General features: G+C 40.0%; 1 protein-coding gene across 1 annotated transcript in view; it reads left to right on the forward strand.

Moving 5' to 3' along the window:
- Positions 1–10566: 10566 nt before the first annotated feature.
- Positions 10567–19680, forward strand: part of XYLT2 (xylosyltransferase 2) — a 47173-nt gene continuing 38059 nt past the window's right edge. The window contains exon 1 of the mRNA XM_058171360.1: positions 10567–10814. Coding sequence (XP_058027343.1) covers positions 10674–10814 — 141 coding nt within the window. The 5' untranslated portion in view covers positions 10567–10673. The remainder of the gene's footprint in view (positions 10815–19680) is intronic.

Here is a 19680-nt window from a genome sequence, read left to right on the forward strand (position 1 = left end):
ATTATATATGTGTGTGTGTGTATGTTTGTGTGTGTGTGTGTGTGTGTGTTTTCTGAGGTTTTCGCGGGTTTTTGTATGTAGGTCTTTGGTTATTCAGGTTTTCTCCCGTGTAAAATTGGAAGTGTCTTGGCGACATTTCAACAAAATCACATTTGTCATCTTCAGGCTGGGTGTTTATAGCTTCGTGCTTCTAGGAGAAATGTGTGTTCGCAGCTGTTTCTTCCTTTTAACTGCTAGTGGGGGTTTGAACTGATTGGTTGGGAGCTTGGCTGTATTTTGATTGGGTGGAGGTGTGTTCTGATTGGTTGGGGGTTTGGCTGTGCTCTGATTGGATGGTGGGGTTGGCTTTGCTCTGATTGGATGGGGGTGTGTTCTGTTTGGGGGAGGCTTGGTTGTGCTCAGGTTGGTCTGAGTTGCAGGGGGATTTGAGTTGGTGAGCTGTATTGCTGTTTGGCTTCGTGGTCGTGGTCGTGCTACATCTTCATGGTGGGTGTCCGTCTGCTGCATGTATGGATTGGAGGGGTTTGAAATGGCTAATGATGCAGCTGCGGTCTGGCTTCTAGTCCATGGTCGTGCTTCATCATCGGTGTGGGTTTGAGTTTGCTTTCCGCGTGGATGTGTGGTGGTGACATGCTGTGTGGCACTCGTGAGTGTGGGTCTTGCATCATTCTTCATGTTAGGGACTCGTTTGTCGATAAGGGCGGATTTCCAAATGGCTGGTAGGTGGGAGGTATCATCTCGTTTATTCATGCTGTGTGGGCATCTTTCTATCGCGATGGCTTCTCTGATTATTCTGTTGTTAAAGTGTTCAGTTTTGGCGATAGTTCTGGTATTTTTAAAGTCAATTTTATGTCCTGTGGCTTTAAGGTGTTGGACCAGGGAAGAAGTTGGTTCCTCTTTTTTGACTGAGTTCTTATGTTCTTCAATGCATGCACTTATTCTTCTGTTGGTTTGTCCGATGTATGTGGTGCTGCAGGTGGTGCATGGGATTTCATATACACCTTGATTTTCTACTCAATTTTGTCTTTGGGGTTTTTTTACGGTATATACCGTAAAATAACACTCCTCCTGTATTTTTTTTTATCTTTTATCCTTGTTTTTATCTGTTTGTCATTTGATTTTAATTCTGTTTTAACTATATATTTTATATGATTTTATTACTTTTAATCTATAAACCACCCAGAGTCAATTAGATCAGGGGTCTCCAACCTTGGCAACTTTAAGGCTTGTGGATTTCACAAGTCTTAAAGTTGCCAAGGTTGGAGACCCCTGACTTAAGATAGTGAGATGGGTGGTGTCTAAATTTGATAAATAAATGAAATAAAACAGTTCAATAATAACTGAGTCAGAATGCAGCCCTAGTTCAATCTCTTTCAGGTACTAACAGCAGTTGTTTAGTGTCCCTGAGAGTTGTTTCTATACCTTCAATAAGGTATTTGCATATAAAATTCACAAATAGCAGGTGTCAGTTAAGCTCAAAACTTATTGCAATGTATAGAATCCAATGCTGCCTTAAAATATATAAAGGCTGCCTACATAAAATGATATTCCTCTGCCAGAAGATTGTCCTGCCAGGTCCAGTCCTTCAGTTTCCAGAATAGGCGACTAGGGTAATGTGTTAGGGTTCCAAGTAATAATCCCATAGCAAACAAAACTTCAATAAGAGATTCCTCAAAGAACAATTTTATTGGATATATCATATTGGCACAGTGAGTCGGTGAAAACCGACTCTGAAGGTTCCCACGGTTTTCACCTAATTAAAAGTTTTTCCCCTTCCCCAAACAATCAGTCACATCGTCCAATCAGGTTGCCATCCTGTTGCCTGGTAACATCATTTCTCTTCTCTCCGACCATGTGTGAGAATGTCCTTGGTTCCCAGGAGAAAGTATTTTGTTTTGGCTACAAAACCCCAGCTATCTCTATCGCCCCCTCCCTATCCCTCAGCTCCAGTGTGGCAACACTGAAGCTTCAAAATGGCTTCGGTCAGGTCAGCTTCAGGGTTGACATAATGTTTACTACTAGACTTAATCATGGTATTAAGAAATTTATATTTAGCAGAATCACTCCTCTATCTTTTTTTAAAGATAGGGATTACAATCCTCCATGACCATACTAATTGACAATAATTAAGAAAAAAAACACCATACATTTTTCCATAGTTTTCTCAAGGGGTATTAAGTCATTTCCTGGAACTTTTCTCAAACTCAATTGAGCAATTACATTTTTTTTATCTCTATGATCATTACTAGGACTGGTCTGGAAGCAATTTTTGGAATCTAAGCAGAATACCTTTCAAATTCTTTGTATTATTAACAAGAATTCCTACATTTTTTTCTCAGATGAGCAATTTTATACAGAGTCTTCAACTTATGACCACAGGTGAGCCCAACATTTCATTGCTAACCAAGACAGTTGTTTAAGTGAATTTTGCCCTATTTTACGACCTTTCTTGCCACAGCTGTTAAGTGAATCACTACAGTTACAGTAACACAGTTAAGTTAGTAATACGGTTGCTAAGTGAATCTGACTTCCCCATTGACTTTGCTTGTCAGAAGGTAAAAAAAAGTTGATCACATGATCTTGGGACACTGGAACCATCATAAATACATAGCAGTTGCCAAGTGTCTAAATTTTGATCATGTGAACATGGGGATGCTGCAATGGTCGTAAGTATGAAACACAGTCACTTTTTTAGTGCCATGGTCACTAAACAAAAGGCTGAACGTTGAGGACTACCTGTACTGGATTTAATTGTATTACAGTTCATATTTCAATATGTTTTTGCAGTATCAATGTACAAAAGGAGTAAAAAAGAGAAGTCTTGGAATGACTTACTGACTATAAAGGGGATCCTGAGTACAAAAATAATATTAAGTAATCTTGATTGGTGGGCCAAGGGATGAGGGAAGCAAGAGTTTTGAAATGCTCCCTAGAACAGAGAAACTGACAATATTCATTTTAAAAAGATAGAACAAAATGTTTCAAGAATGACACACATATCTTTCACAAAATCTTCTGACACCTTGCAATACCTGTAAGTCAGCTTCACAGATCACCATAATGTGTGTTGAGAGGCCCTTTCCCATCAGATGTATTGCCTTCCTCAATAGCTCTCTCTTACTTCTCTTTTGAGGACAATATTATGATATGTAAAATCACAACTTTGTTTTTATTACAATTCCACAGGTTTATCCAATTCATAAGGGCCTCTTTTCAATTTCAGATAAATGTATGTTTGATCATATGAATTCACACACAAAAAAACAACAAAATAACATCTGGATTTTATATGTTTTCTCATTTTTGCTCTTTGTAGACTAATGTGCTGTACAAATGGAACAAGCATAGAGGTGTTCTGTGGGGTTTTTTTTTGTTTTCGTTTCCTTCTGTAACTTTGATTGTAACATTGTAGAAATCTTTAACAGATTAACAGAGTTGGAAGGTGTTTACAAGCCTGAAAACCTAGAGAAGTTTGTAATTGGATACGCCTGACCATTTTCTAAGTGGTTTCGTCTTCACTAACACATGAGACTGGACAATTCATGGCTCCAGTTATGAGTTCAACAGCAGATAACCTCAGCAGAAAAACTTCCTTCCTTCCTTCCTTCTCCCTCCCTCCCTCCCTCCCTCCCTCTTGTACCTTGCTAAGGACAAGAAAATAACTTTTTTCTGTGTTCTAAGTGAGAACAGCATCACAGCCAGAATGGCGCTTTGGGAAAGGGCCTCTATCTGAGCTTTGGAAGATTAGATAAGAGGCCTCCTGTGTTATAGTCTGCCTCTACATCCCTGCTTTAAGTGAAATCGGTGTGTGTGTGATGTGTGTATAGATCACACATACATACATATTCATATTAGTAGCCATATTTTGGGGACTGTTTCTATTATAATACAGTTGTCAAATTTCCTTATGCCACAACCATACTTGAAGATTGGAAATGATGTCCAGATATGAAAAATGGAGTACAACACTCCCTAAACCCACTTTATATCTAAGATTAATTTTAAAGAAGAGCATAGAGTACAAGGACGTCCTGACCCTGAAGAAGAGGAAGCTATCGAAATCTTTCTTGTTTGTCAAAAAATAGATGAGAGGCTCACATCATCTTATCATTTGTCATCTTTAAGATATCTGCCACTATTCCTTGCTGCAGAGAGATGTTCACTTAAATCTGATAATCATGTGGGACGTGGATGTTAAAATTCAGTACAGTATAGGACTGTATCCTCTATAGCAGTTATGAGTTATGTGCGCCTCTCTTGTTAGCTTGACAGCAGCATTCCAGAAGAATAGATTCCAAAACTGCACAGAAAACCTACTGACAATACAAGAGTTACAGGAAGGCAATTTAATGTATACTAAGTACGCATTGCATTTAAATTTGCTGGAGGCAAACACTATACTCACAACTACTTGCCAATAAAAAAAAAATCATGATGTACAGCTGGACACAGGAAGTTATTTTTAAGAGAAGTGGAAGTATCTTTCTATGAGGATGAACATAAGGACGTAATAGAAGTAGTTCTCCTTCCTTCAAGCTACCTTTCGGTCCTCTAGATGTCCTGGGCTAAGGTGAATATCTGTCTCCAGTCAGCCTGACTACTGATGCTATTGGTACATAGCACCTAATAATAGTCTTGCCACCCATTGTTCACATGCATCTGATGCTAGTGTCAGCAGCTGACAAAGAGCTGGAACAATGGGTTGGAACCTGTTTTAATAAGGGATGAATGATTTAAAGGAACAGTTGCCTTCTAGAGTTGGTGTACAATCTAGGCCAACCTTCTTCAACCAGGATGCTTCTTGATCTGGTTGACTCCAGCATTCCATTTTCAGGCAGATTTCCCATTTTCTCACACATTTCAAGGGCAGCAATTTGAGGAAAGTTTCTTGATGCTCAAACCCAACCAACCAATTTACAATGAGCAAAATGATGAGGATACATGTATTTTAAGCCTGAATCATAATATCATGGGAATTATAATTTAAAACATCTGGAGGGTATATGATTGAAAAACATAAATTTAGGCCTTTTTTCATAAAACAATAGAGAAAGAATTCACTCTGTTTTCCTTGCTATTCTGTGCAACTGGATCATGGCCTTCAATCTTCTTGATGATTATCACTTGTATTATGCTGCCAATTTTTGAAGCAATTACAGCAATAATGTTGTAAGTAGGTCCTCATTAGACAAAGCATGTAACTTAGTCTATGATTTCATATTATTTATCTGGAAAAAGTCAGTGCATTCAGAAAATTTATGACAAATGACAACACTGAACTGCAATTTCCTGATTCAGATCTTAGTATCATCATCTCTTGCATCTCTACAGTATTTGCAGCTAATGTCTTATTCCTAAATTCTTCCTCTGTGACTTGAAATTTTGGTTTAAAAAAAGCTTGTGAAGGATCTGAATCCAAATAATAGCAAATCCTAGATTATAACCCAAATTAACACTGAACTCAACAGAACATTTCAACATTTCCTCAGAGAGTTCTTAAAGGCTTCAGATCATTCCCTCTGAAAACCTTAGTGAACTGTGACTGACATTAAGTAACCTTGTTAATTCATAATCCACAGTTCATTAATTCATAATGTGTAATTAATTAATTATTGACTTCTCAATTCATAATGTGTCATTTGTAAGAAGACTTACAATTTGCACATTTATGGCATTTATTTAACAAGACACAGTTCAAGATGAGGCGTTTTTACCCAGTCTACCAAGTACATCCTTTTGGTCTGCAACTTTACAAAACCTCTTCAAATGTATAGAGTCTATTCTTGTGACATGTGGCACTTGTGTCTGCAATAGATACATTTATTCTGCAGGACAAGGCTGATGTGATTGAATGCTGTTCCATTAAAGAAAGGCTGCATTTCTGTAAAATTTGATGGGAAAGTTTTAATTTATTTTTCTCCCTGACAAATACCCATTTGTGTACATAATTTTATGTGAGGAGTATAGTGGGTTGGTCAGTATAGAGGACCAATTCAGTAATGTGAGCCTCTATCTGGTATCTGAAGTAGTAAACTTCAAATGTGCATTTACAGCTTGATTAGGCCACCATCAGTATCCAACAGCATGTGACACATACCACCTGATACCTGCATCTTAGACCTGTAGTTTATTCAGCAGCTATTTCCGAGAGTTACTCCTACTGGAATCCCTTACAGACAAACCAGTTTCCTTCAGCAGTGCCATCACAATAGTAGACTAATCAAGAAGGAATCCAGTTTAATTTTGTCAGAGGAAAATTTAAAGCCCGAAGAAGATTTGCACATACAGTTATCCTTGTTCAACAGTACAGCAAAGCCATTCTAAGAAAAGAGAAGTCTGTCACAGCAACCATGAAGCCCTAGGATCTCATTTGGTATCCAAATACAAGAAGCCATGAAGCTCTTGGAATCTTGTGATCAGAACTTTTTGGATTTTCAGATCCTTTTTCTTTCCTATCCTGTAGCTTGCTGGCCCTTTTGAAAAGAGAGTGAGAAATGCAAATGAAAAAAAATCAAAGGATTATCATTGTTCTTGCTGGAAGCCCCAGAAATAATTTATTATTCTCCCAAAGCAGGAAGTCCAATAAAACTAAATTAGAGGAACATAACTAGCATTTTCTTGTGTTTGAAGAAATAGATAACCAGTCAATCCAAGAATTTGTGTTAGATTTTTTTTCTCTCCTCCGTGTTGCTAAATTAACTATTCATCTTGGGGAAAGATTTGAGGCACCATTTAGGTAGGGAGGGAAGAGGAAGCCTTTAAGGAGGAACTTGGGCAAAAGATACTGTAACACAGAGATAGAAGAAAATGTGAGAAAGATAAAATCAAAATAACCTCATATTGACTTTGTTTAGTATAAGATGGGACAGAGAGACACTTTGACAGGCTTTCAAGGTTATATGATTGTATCCTACAACAATCAAGTACTATTGCTGAAATCCCTGCACTGTCTATTTTTTGACCTAGCTTATCTGAAGGGCTGACAGAAAAGAAAGATGAGAAATCGGGGTGGGAAGGAATGTAATCTATGAATTGGTGGCAACAAATATGGTTTGCAAGCACTAAAATACATGTAATCCTTGATTTACGACTGACCGCTTAGTGACTGTTGGAAGCTATGATGGACCCAAAACAAAGTACTTAGAACCCCCACTCACAGTCACGTGATTGCATTTCAAGTGCTTGGCAACCGGTCTGCATTTGCATCTGTTTGCATTGTCCTGCAGTCACGCGACTGAAATTTATGATACTTTTTGCTGGAAACCAATGTTTACTTCTGCTTTCCAGAAAAAAAATGTCCATTGTGGATTATGAATTTGTTTAATGACTGCAGATTTGCTTAACAACCACCACAGAAAAGTTGTAAAATCAGGTTGGTCATGTGATGACCTGTTTAATAACTAGCATGACTTACAACTGTAATTCTGGGCTCAATTACAGTCATAAGTGGAGGACTATCAGTAGTAGTTTCCCTCTTATTCAGACATAGTCCAAACGTAGCCCCAACATATATAAAATCTATGATAATGTGACCTGGTATCTTGGAGGAAAATGAAGAGACAATCAGTGACTAAGAACAAAGAGCACAGAGGTCAGCTCCCAGCAGGTCTGGCATGAGGGGCACGTTGTGGGTTCCATCAATCCTTTTTGTTTGGCTGGATCCGGGAAAGGAGCCTTTTCTGTAGTGGCACTTGCCCTCTGCAACATCATCCCCCACAAAGTGAGATTGGCCCCAACTCCATTAGCCTTCCGAGCAGGGGTGAAACCCAGCAAGTTCTAACAGGTTCTGGAGAACCAATAGTGCAAATTTTGAGTAGTTAGGAGAACCGGCAAATACCACCTCTGGGTGGCCCCAGTGGGGTGGGAATGGAGATTTTGTAATATCCTTCCTCTGCCATGCCCAGCAAGCCACGCCCATAGAACCAGTAGGGAAAAAATTTGAATTTCACCCCTGCTTCCGAGAGAAGTTCGTAATATTTAGTTCTGCCATCAAGCCTAGGGATCCCATAGAAGTATGGAGTCTGTTACATGGCTGCATTGTGAGCTTAGAATGCACTCTCTCCTCTGTCTTTTTGTTATTTTAGTTTTAAACTGTTTAAACTGTTTATGGACTTAATTATCTTATTTGGTTTTGCTTTTAATGGTGTGAAATCCAATAAAATCATTGGAGGGAAAAGAATCAGATGGAGACGGTTCACAGGTAATAATTAAATAAAAATCAATATGTTGATAATAAATTATTTATGATGCTACTGGAAAAAAAAGTGCAAAAATGTGGCCTGCCAGGTTTCCTTATGGCCCCATAGTAATATTGGAGTTTGGGGAAATTTTACAGGGCAAGAGGAGTGTCTTAACTCTTGCCAACAACTAGAGTCAATTGGATTGAGATAAGCAGCTATAGAAATGGAATATATTTTTAAAAATGCATCAGTTTCACCAGGGTGGATCCTACATGTTAAATGTTAAATTTAATTGATGACTTTTTCCTCTTTTTGTACACTATTTTTTCTTTTGTTGTTGTTAGGGTTGAATGTATGCTTTTGTTTTGTTTAATTTTGTTTGTTTCACTGTTTGCATTTTATTTTCTATGATAAAACAATAAATAATAAATAAAAATGCACCCATTTCACCCTAGGAAACTCCTGAAACTCGTTCCCTAAAGGGCCTGGTCCCTGTCATTTTTGGAATAAAGCCCTTCATAGACCACACAAAAAACTTGTGGGGACCCTGATATTCCTAATCTGAATCCTGCCTCCTCTAGGATGCAAAGCAGTTGACATGCTGTTTGCCCTGTCACCATTTTCTTCCTTCCAGTTTTGTTTTCATAATTAAAACAAATTGTATTAAGATACATTGACTTTGTAGGAGAGTGGTGTCAAATCTATGGTGGCAAAAAAAAAATATCAAAAGAAATCTAGTGGCATCTTTTCCAAGGTATTTTAATAAAAGGCAAGTGTTTTTTGAGAGCTGCAGGTAGGATTGAGTGACTCATACAAAGTTCCAATAGAAGAGAATATCTATAACTCAGGGTTTAATTGTGGGGTCCTTTGTGTTTTCTGAGTGTTGTTATTGGTTTGTAGATGTTTCATTACCTAATTAGGTAATAACGTAAGTGAAGATGAGTGTGGGGTTTGCTTCTTGTTTATATACAGTTGCTTGCCCATACAGTAGCATACCCTGAGTGGGGGTATGGTTTTCTCCTTGATAGTTTCTTGGTTAGGATATAGTTTTCTGCTTTGTTGTTTGCCTGGTGTTAATCCCTGCTTATCTGGGTGTTGGCTGCTGGAAATGTGTTCTGCTCTTTTTGTTTCTTATCTTTTGTATTGTCTCTTTTGAATGGTGTGTAAACATGATTTATTTCTATGTGGCTATTGATGACTGATTTGTCTAAATGTCAAGCTTCCAGGAACTGGAACAGGGAGCAAACTCCACACTCACTCATACTGAAGATGATCCAAAGTTATTGAGGGAAATTGTTATCTGAGTAGATATTTAAACCTAGATTTTTTTCAGTGTATGTTCAGTGTGTTCTTTTATACATCCAACAAAAATAAATTGCCAGAGGGTTGCTCAATCCATATTGCAAAACTCTGGAATACAAAGAACCACCTTGTAACAATGATAGAGAATATTCAATATTTTACAGCAATAGATCCCCAAATCAGCCATACAGACATTTCCACAAACAAATCCATACGTGAATAATATCAGAACTCTTGTACCTATTCTACTCACGTAGTATGTGAGCAGTTGGCAACTCGTATTGTCAAAACAACAACAATAAGATAAATTATATTGGTCCAAACAGCTTTACAAAAAAAAGAAGAAGCTCACAAGTGTTTAAAAAGTGACCCCTTCCTTTAATATTCCCATTCTTCTTTTTCTTCAAAAGATGTCAGAACGGCACGCTGCCAACCATTCGTGTAGATTTAAGCCGTGAAAAGAGTTCCCGCCAAGGTCACCCAGTGGATCTCTTGTCCCGATTCGTCCGGAACAAAAGTTACTCGTTACTCATAAACTACTACAAATGCCCGTTTCCTAGTTTTTATCCTGCCTCCAATGTTGTCCCCGTCGCTGATTCCTTTTGAATCCCACCTCACGTATAAGAAGAAAGGGCTGCTGCGGGATGTGGGCGACCTACCGCCGGCACAAAACGCCAAGCGAGGGGGGTGCGTGCGCGTGTGTATGGGAAGAGAACCTTCTTTGCAATTTAAAGGGGAGCAGGGCGAGAGCTCGCCCCCCTCATGCAATCCCCGCCGTATTGTAAAAGCTTAGATCAGCCCTATTGGCAAGGATAAAAGGAAAGGAGGAGGAGGAGCGGGGAGTTCATCAGATGTTCAAGCAACGAGTTCTTTTCTCCTCCGGGCTGCATAGGACACCCTCCGTCTCCCTTCCTCCCTCCCTCTATCTTTCCCCATCCTGGGATTTTACAAAGCTGGCCGAAGAAGACGCCCGCCTCGACCCCTAGCAACTTGTTCACAGCCAGCCGGGTGGCCATCGCCGGCCCCGCCCCTTTCTCACCCGCCCCGCGCGTGCTCGCGGCCGTCCGCGCCGTGCGTGCTCGCGCCCGCGGGTCTTGCAGGGTTCTCAACTCTGCCGCCCTCTTCCAGCGGGCTCTTTCCTTCGCTCTCCCTCCCACGCCCTCCCTCCTCCCGCTTTGCCCGCCGCCTGGAATGAAGATGGTGGCGAGCGTCCGAGTGCAGAAGCTGGTTCGCCGGTACAAGCTGGCGATCGCCACGGCGCTGGCCATTCTGCTCATCCAGGGCCTGGTGGTGTGGAGTTTCAGCAGCCTGGAGGAGGACGATCAGGGAGAGGTAAGGAAAGGGGGGCAAGGCAAAGGGAACCTGCATCGCGCCGGAGAGCTGCTATCCCCCCCGGCGGAGGACGGAGGTGGGGGGGGGAGAGGAAGAGGCTGGCGTCTCCCCCGGGAAAGTGGGGGCGCTGGAGGGTCGGGGCGGGATCGGTGCCAAGAGCAGCCCGGTGGACTTTCCAGTCTCTGGGGCTGGGGGAGCGGGAGATAGTGGCGGTGCATCGGGTCAGCCAAGCCTCGATGCACGGGGGTAATGGTGCTTTCCGGAGTGGAAAGGCGTCCGTCCGCTCTTTGGAGGCGTGAGACTGTTGATGCCTTCGGGTCAGGCGGTCGCTAGTGCGTGAAGAACTGAACGGGGTAGAAGTGATGGACGGGAGCGGAGTACTTTGCCACTGGAGAATCGCGCTGGGGAATTTGGGAGAGTGACCGAAAAGCAAGGGACCGCCTGGACGATCGAGTTATGGGGTTTGGGGGGGGTGGATGGCCTCGGGGACAATCCATGTAGTTTTGGGAGTATGGTAAAAGCAGAGCTGAATCTTGGCATTGGCCTTTGGGAAAAGAGCAACAACCCCCAAAAAAGAGAATAAGGATTGTCATACAGCGACCCAAACGGCCAGGCATTCGCGTACTGTTAGCTGTTTCTCTGAAGGAAGGACCGGGAGCTGTTTCCCAAAAACCTCAAGAGTCTTGTTGTGAAGTTAACTGCAATTGGAGCCTTGGAATTGAATGCAAACGGAGACGCTGGCTTGGTCTTGCGGATGGGAGACCGCGCTTCTTTGTGCTCCCTCCGAGAAAACTTGGTGTGGCAATCTAGACTAGAGGCACGTAATAGCGAGCAGTTGGCAGATTTCCCTACGGATCCTTCGGCAATTAAAAACGTGGGATTTGAAGTCCAGCTTCATTTTAATAAGAGTGCCCATAGGAAGAGCTCTCGGGTTTCTTTCGGAGCTAGAGATCTGAAGATTTGCTAAACGAAATGAAATGCAGAAGGGTGGAATGTGAGATGGTGTTGCATCAGGAGGGAATAAAAGGAATGCTAAGTGGTGTTAAATGAGCATTAAATACAGTACAGGGGGAAAAATGGAAAATATCTGGAAAATTGGCAGCCGCCTCTAATTTCAAGGGGGTTGCATTTCAGAAATCTCTCTGTGATGCTACTGTATTGTGAGCTATGTCTGTATATGGATTTTATTTTTGTAACCCTGTAGGATAACAAAGAATCTCTTTTGGCTTGGCTATTTCCACTGGGCATGGCAAAAATAATCTCACCCCAGGAGGTGAGCTGCTGCTAGATCTAGACAATAATCAAGCTACTGAGAGAGAGCAGGGCCTGGGTGGAGGAGGGAGGGAGGGAATATCCTGAGCTTCAGGACAGACACTTAACAACTTAGCCCTACTATTCACCATGTAGAAATATAGTAGTCTAGGGGAAATATCTCGAACAGGAGGAAAGTAAATGGAATGCAATTCATGCTAGGCCCTGGATAAAAAGATTGTGCCTTGTTCTATCTACATTACCATGTTTATTGTTCTTCACTAAGTTTTAAGGCTAAGGTTGGTTTGGCATTTTTCTTTCAATCACACTTAGGATGTATGTACCCAAGTGAGTCCTGAACATACATTATAAAATTCACAGCAAAGGTCAACGTAGCCACCTCAAGTTTACAGAAGTAAAAAGAAAAATAGTAATAACGTATACCGTTTTTTGTTTGTTTCATTGATTTAATAAATGTTTATGGGGGGAAAAACATCCTTGGACGTGAATTGAGAAGCTTCAACTTGGAAACACATAGAAATGTTCATTTTGTTACATATGAGAATTTGGAAATTTGGCCACGCTAAATCATTTCCCAATTTTCAACATGCCTTAATCTGAACAGATGTGTGTCTGTATGTATGTGCACATGTGTGCCTCTATAATTAGAATAATTATGGTTGGAGTTTAATCCTTGTAAAGACATTCAAGCACCTGAAAAATTCGAACTACCTGGTGCTGTGAAGTTCTCTTTTATTCGTTCATAATTTGTGTTTTTCAGAATTTGCACTTTTCCCCTGATTTTCTTACGGAATATCCACGTTATATATTGAGATACATGTACTGTTTTTTTGCAGACATATAAAATAGCCTGGTTGTTTGAGATGGACTTGATCCTTCTTATGCCTACCACAAAAATCGCTAACATGCCTCTGACATCACATGTAGCATGCTAATTATAAAGAGATATATATTTTGCTTTTCTGTTTGGAAAGTCAAAGGTATGCATTTTAAGAATGCATCCTCTAAAAGCCAAGGGAAAAGTCTCCAAACCTTTTTATCATAGTTGAGTGCTTTCCTGCTGGAGGTAGTCCTTGACTTACGACCATAACTGAAACTAGAATTTCTGTTGATACACCTGATTTTATGACTTTTTCGCCCATTGACTTCTCTTGTTGGAAGCTGGCTGAGAAAGTTGCAAATACCATCACCTGACCCCGGGATGCTGCAACAGTTTTAAATACATGCCAGTTGCCAAGCACCTGAATTTTGTTCATATGACAGTGGGGATGCTGCAATGGTCATAAGTGTGAGGACCAATAGTAAGCCACTTTTTTCACTACCTTTGTAACTTGGAACAGTCGCTAAAGGAATGGTTGTATGTTGAAGACTACCTATACTTGTCTTCAGATTCTGTGACCTTCAGAAGCACAATGTTTACCCAAAGTATTGCTTGGTCGTTAAATTATAACTGTCGTATAAAAAGAAGCAACAAGTATTGTTTCTTAATTAAATACAACCGAAGAAGGCATAGAAAATCAGACTTCTTGACATGAATTTCTGCCATTGTGACAGCCACCATCTTTATGGATCCAGTCTGGTAGCAATCAACAAAACTCTTACCTTTTGCTGCATTTACTACAAATTGCATGTCAACGGGCCAATCGCTTGGGATTATGAGTGTTGAAGTCTAGCACAACTGGAGAGCAAAAGCTGGACAAGGATCTTCCAATTAGAGAACAGGTTAAGTAGATTATACAAAAGGTAAATCAATCATATTGGTGGGGGCCTGTAAAAGTAGTCTTGGGGAATATATGCTTCACACTCTAGGTTTAATGAATTGACTTCTGACTAAATAATCATACTGTAAAGTTTCCCTAAAACTGTTATTGAAGAAGAACATGATAAAAAGAGACATTTAACCTGGCAACCTTTGGGCTAAAGTTTCATCAAAGCTAGCAAGCGTGGGTATAAGAGCTATGTTCGTAATATGCTAGCTTTCTCAATTCAATTCATCTAGTCTGCCTGAACCTTGGCGCTTCCCAAATATTAGAGAACTTTTTTATAAGTCCAATTTGATGCCTTGCCATCTGCTGTGCTAGAGGGCACTTTCAGCGTTCTACCAAAATAAGGAACACCTAAGGAACTGTTAAAATGGTTGGACAAATCCCTCTGTGGGAATTTTTTTATGGAACTTTTTTCACGTCTGCTACCTCTCCTTCTTAAATGTTCAGGAGCTTTCTGTGGTGTTTTTTTTTTCCTTTTAGTGGACCCTAATATCAACAACAAAATTACTTACTGTTGTGTTTCATCTTGTAGAACACTTCAGAATATTCTAAAGCAGCGTTTCTTAGACTTGGTAACTAAAAGTTGTATGGACTTAAAGTGCTGGCTTTAAGAGACCGGGAGACTGTGTGTTCTAGTTCCACCTTAGGTCTGAAAGCTCAGTGGATGACTTTAGGCCAGCCTATCTCACAGGGTTGTTGTGGGAAAATAGGAGGGGGAGGAGGAAGTATTGTGTGTGTATTCACTGCCTTCAGTTACTTATAAAGGCGGGAAACAAATAAAAAGTAAATAAACATTTTAGATTGTGGAATAGTTTATTTTAGTATAAATGAGGACCCAAATTGTTGGGGGCAATATGCTGACTCTGTAAACCGCTTAGAGAGGGGCTATAAAGCACTGTAAAGCGGTATATAAGTGCTATTGCTATTGCTATTTTTGTTATCTGAATGGGTGTCTTCTCAGTCAAGTAAAGACATAGAAGCCATCCTTCCTAAGATTTCTGATCACTTCATTGACCAGCCCAGTATTTTTTTTTAAAAAAAAGCAGTAGCTACATTATCATGCAGATTAAAACAGGCTAAAAAAAGAAAAGTCAGTATAGATTTAATCAAGCCAATATGGAACTATGATTCACAGTGCAAATGAAATAATTAATGCAAAATAAATGTATGTTTCTTTGCCAGGGTTATGTGAATAAATTAAAAGCTTATCTTTTATCTGCTTTGATTTTATCAGGTTTGCATAGGATGGTTCCTTAAGGGACTTCTGTCAAAAAATAAATTTCCAGCGTTGAGTTACTGCTTCTCTGAAAAATACCCATTAAGCCAATTACACGCCTAAGATGTAATTTTAGTCAATTGCAAGCAAGATAACCTATTGATTTGGGGGCTGTTGGATAGTAGTCGGGGAATTGATACTACAGCCCTAAGTGCATCTGCTCTTGAACTTAATGGAGTTTACTATTGTACTTGACAGAGGAGCGCAGCTTGAATTAACAGTGAAGCATTCAAAGGCTCTCCTAGTCATGTTCCAAACGCCAGTTGCCAGTTGAAACTGAACTCCAATTCATGGTTCCTTTATTTCAGGAGAAATCCCACTGATTGTATTATGAAGATTCTGGAGCGGTAGTCTTTGTGCATTTCGAATTGAAATATAAAAAAAGAAACCAGCCTTTCCCAACACACCTTTTATCTCTTCATGATATATGAAAAGCACCAATGGTTGCCTGCAGCTCTTATGTGACTTCCCTAAAGAGACAATTAGTTGCAAAGTGGGTTGCCTTAAATCACACCCTTAAAGCAACAGTTTGGGATTTTCTGTTTTCTTAAAACTCTTACTGCCCTTCCTGATTTCTTCAAGTTCTGCTGGAAGACAAAGGCTTTTGCTAAGTATAGTGATTGTGTGACATACTTTTAAGAGAAAAACTGGATGTCCTTGTGGGCTGTGTGGTTCAGGAATGGGAGTTCTGGGAGAGAGAAAAAGAAGGTAGGTAAAATGAGGACCCAGATTGTTGGGGGGGCAATAAGTTGACTTTGTAAATATACAAATAGAATGAGACTATTGCCTTATACACTGTAAGCCGCCCTGAGTCTTCGGAGAAGGGCGGGATATAAATGTAAAAAAAAAAAAAAAAAGACGAACTTTTTAAAACAATCCTTTAAAGCAGTGGAAGGCCGAAGGCTATATCTTGGGTGGGACCTCATCAATATCATGGGTGGGGCTGAGTTTCTTGAAGTTTTCTCTATTTTTATTTTAAAGCTCTTATGCTCTTGCTTTCATGTTTTCCTATTTCAATATACATATAATTATATATGTATAATTATATATACAACATAATTTCTGTTGCTAAGCGAGATACTTGTTAAGTGAATTTCGCCCCGTTTTATGACCTTTCTTGCCACAGTTATTAAGTGAATCACTTCAGTTTTTAAATTACTGACAGGGTTGTTAGGTAAACCTGGCTTCCCCATTGACTTTGCTTGTCAGATGGGCGCAAAGGGTGATCGCATGACCCCAGGCCACTAACCGTCATAAATATGAGTCAGTTGCCAAGTGTCTGAATTTTGACCATGTGACCATGAAGAGGCTGCCAACGGTCCTAAGAGTGAAAAATAGTCATAAGTCACTTTCTTCAGTGCCATTGTAACTTTGATTAAACAAATTGTTGTAAGTCGAGGACTACCTGTAGCAGGAAACTATGGCCAGCTTTCAGTAAAGCAGCAGGAGTGGCTAGCAGTCATGATGGAGGGGGCACGGAAGTTCAGGCACTACCTTTACCATCCCTGCTCCAGAATGTTGCATTTTGCATGGCTTAGGACCGGGATATTTACGAGACCGCCTTCTGCCACCTATAGCCTCCCAACGTCCTGTGCGCTCCCACAGAGTGGGCCTTCTCAGGGTGCCGTCGACCAAACAATGTCGGTTGGCGGCCCCCAGGGGGAGAGCCTTCTCTGTGGCAGCACCGGCCCTTTGGAACGAGTTGCCTCTGGGTTTACGCCAACTTCCCGACCTCCGGACCTTCAAGCGGGAATTGAAGATGTTACTATTTCTTCGGGCGGGACTAGCCTAAGTATATTTTAATGTGTATTTTAACTGTATTTTAAGGGGTCTTAAGTCGGTCTTTGACCGTTTTAGTTGATGGCCTTGTTAATATTTGTTTTTAAATTCTTTTAAATTTGCTATTTATTTGTTGTATTTTAAGATGGCTGTACACCGCCCTGAGTCCTTCGGGAGAAGGGCGGTATAAAAGTTTAATTATAAATAAATAAAATAAATAAATTTAACAAATATGTAAGAATCCAAATTTCATCATGATGGGTTGGGGGTGGGATGGTAAGGGATGGGATGATAAGAAGTATCTTTCGCCTAGATTAGGGCTGTCAAACTCACAGCCCGCGTGTTGGATGCATCATGTGCTGGCTACGGCCTCGCTCAGTTTAGTGAAAGGGGGGGAAAGCTGCAATATGTCACGTGATGCTGCCATGATGCCAGGAGTTTGACACCCGTGTCCTAGATTGTACAAGTTTGCAGCATTAAAAAAAAAGACATTGTTCATATAAAGGAGCTACTAGGAGGTGTATTATCTACAAAAAAACATAACTTCTAAGTCAGCGATACAGCATACCTGTGTATACATAGCTCCATTGTTGAAGCAAGAGGATGTTGTTTTAAAAAGCAAAATGAAATAGAATGTAAACAGGCTTCATTCTAAAGCATACATCCAGGAAATAAAGTCCTTTAAATTCATGTGGCACTTCAAAGTAAATATGGCTGCATTCCAGCTGTGGGGTCCTCAGATGCTTGAAGTATCTCTTGGTTGCACTGTTTGTTTTATTTCAAACATCCACGGAGAATTCAAATCAGAGAGATAAGAAAAACCTCTATGAATACTTTATGCTAATTTTATTTATATATACAATGTCTCCTGAAAGAAAATTAGAAAATTGCATTGACTTTACAACTTGAAATGTTGAACAGAGAGCATTCCAAAAAAGGAAGGGGGAGCAATTCAATCTTAACAGAATATCTCAACACATCTACATTGGTTGTATAAAAAAACAACAATTAAATGCTAATACAGGTAGTCCTCCACTTACAACAGTTCACTTAGTGACCGTTCAAAATTACAACGGCGCTGAAAAAAATGGCTTATGACTGTTTTTACACTAGTATTGCGGCATCCCCATGGTCATGTGATCAAAATTCAGAATGCTTGGCTACTGACTCATATTTACCATGGTGGCAGTGTCTCAAGGTCATTTTGCAACCTTCTGGCAAGCAACTACTGTGGTTCTCTTAAGAACTGTGGCAAGAAAGGACGTAAAATGGGGCAAAACTCACTTAACAAATGTCTCACAGCAACAGAATTTTGGGTTCAGTTGTGGTCGTAAGTCAAGGACTATCTGTACTTTGTTAGTTACTTTGGTTTATATATTCGAGGCAGACCTGGAATATTTGCTCCTGGTATCTCCAGACTATAGCACAGAAGGCAGCAGGAAGAAATTTTCCAAAGTGCTAAATTTACTAAGTATCGAAATTCTTCATAAATTTGTGTGTGCTGGACATAATATGCAGGGATAATCATGTAATGGGTGAAGAGTGTTGCTCTTCATTCTATACAATTTGAGTAAAAACTGTTTTCCCCCCAGAAAAGGATATATTTTTTTCAGACCCTTACATTTCGACTTAGAATTTGGATAACTTCTCATCCACTCTGTAACTCAACAAAAGCAGCTTATGTGCTGTTTCAGAACATAATCTGTGACTCGGAGAAGTCCCTTTTCCCTTATAGTCTTCATGGCTGAGGATAATAATTGCTAATACTTCAGAATCAGAAGCTTTGGGTTTTGGGGTAGCCAGGGTGTGGAACAGTCACAATTTGTACGCTTTATTTATTTTTCTCAGTATTTTGTAGTTGTGATGGGGGTGGGAATTGAAGCTTCAGAGAGACAAATGATGGCTAGGGTGAGAATTGACTTAATTATCTAAAGTGGAGTCTGTAGGTTGAAACTTCTTTTCAGGCACAGAAAGGAATAACCAGAGATGGGATTAACAGCCCTTTGATTGTTAGGTAGTGTGACATCTCTGTGGAAAGAAATGTAAATTCTAGAAGCCAGGCTTTCTGCATTTTTATTTTTTTTGTAAACTTTAGGTTTCAGTTAATATATGGTAGTAGCTGATCTTGGAATCTCTATTTCAGGACTGGATTGACCTGTGCTTCTTTTGTGCACATAACCTTCTTTTATACATGCTTTAGTTTCTCTTCTAGCAAACCCAAGTACATTTTATGTAGAATCCAGAAAGAAAACCCAAAATAATATCTGAATGAATCTATTGGTGGTTGTATTGGTTTTTCAAAGTATCCTTAAAGCCCAATCTCCTAAAAATTGTGGGTATGGTAGAAGACCCTGTACCCTTATTCGGTGGTATATGACTGTGCTTAGATCCCAGTTAAGAGTTCATTTAAAATAAAATGTGACATGGATCAAAAGACCATGGTATATATGCCCCAGTGTTGGCTACTTCATGATGGAACTTAATTTTCAGCTTCTTCTGTTTGTATACAAATAGGTCAACATAAGACTAGGGACAGAGGCAGGAGCATGGAAAGCCATGTTCGCAACAAGGGGATTGGGACAACGAATGAACTGGATAGAACATTACAGAGCAAAAGTAATTGCTACAAAAATTATTGCTTACTGGATTAGTCTAGAAGGCTTATGATGTGGAGTTCAAAGCCTCAGACACTACACATTGCATACCTCAAGTTCCTAGTTGTGCAAACAAAAGATTAAAAAAAAGGGGGGGTGCCTTTTTGATTATGAGCCAA

The sequence above is a fragment of the Ahaetulla prasina genome, chromosome 2 (genome assembly GCF_028640845.1).
Source record: "Ahaetulla prasina isolate Xishuangbanna chromosome 2, ASM2864084v1, whole genome shotgun sequence".
Lineage (NCBI taxonomy): Eukaryota > Metazoa > Chordata > Lepidosauria > Squamata > Colubridae > Ahaetulla > Ahaetulla prasina.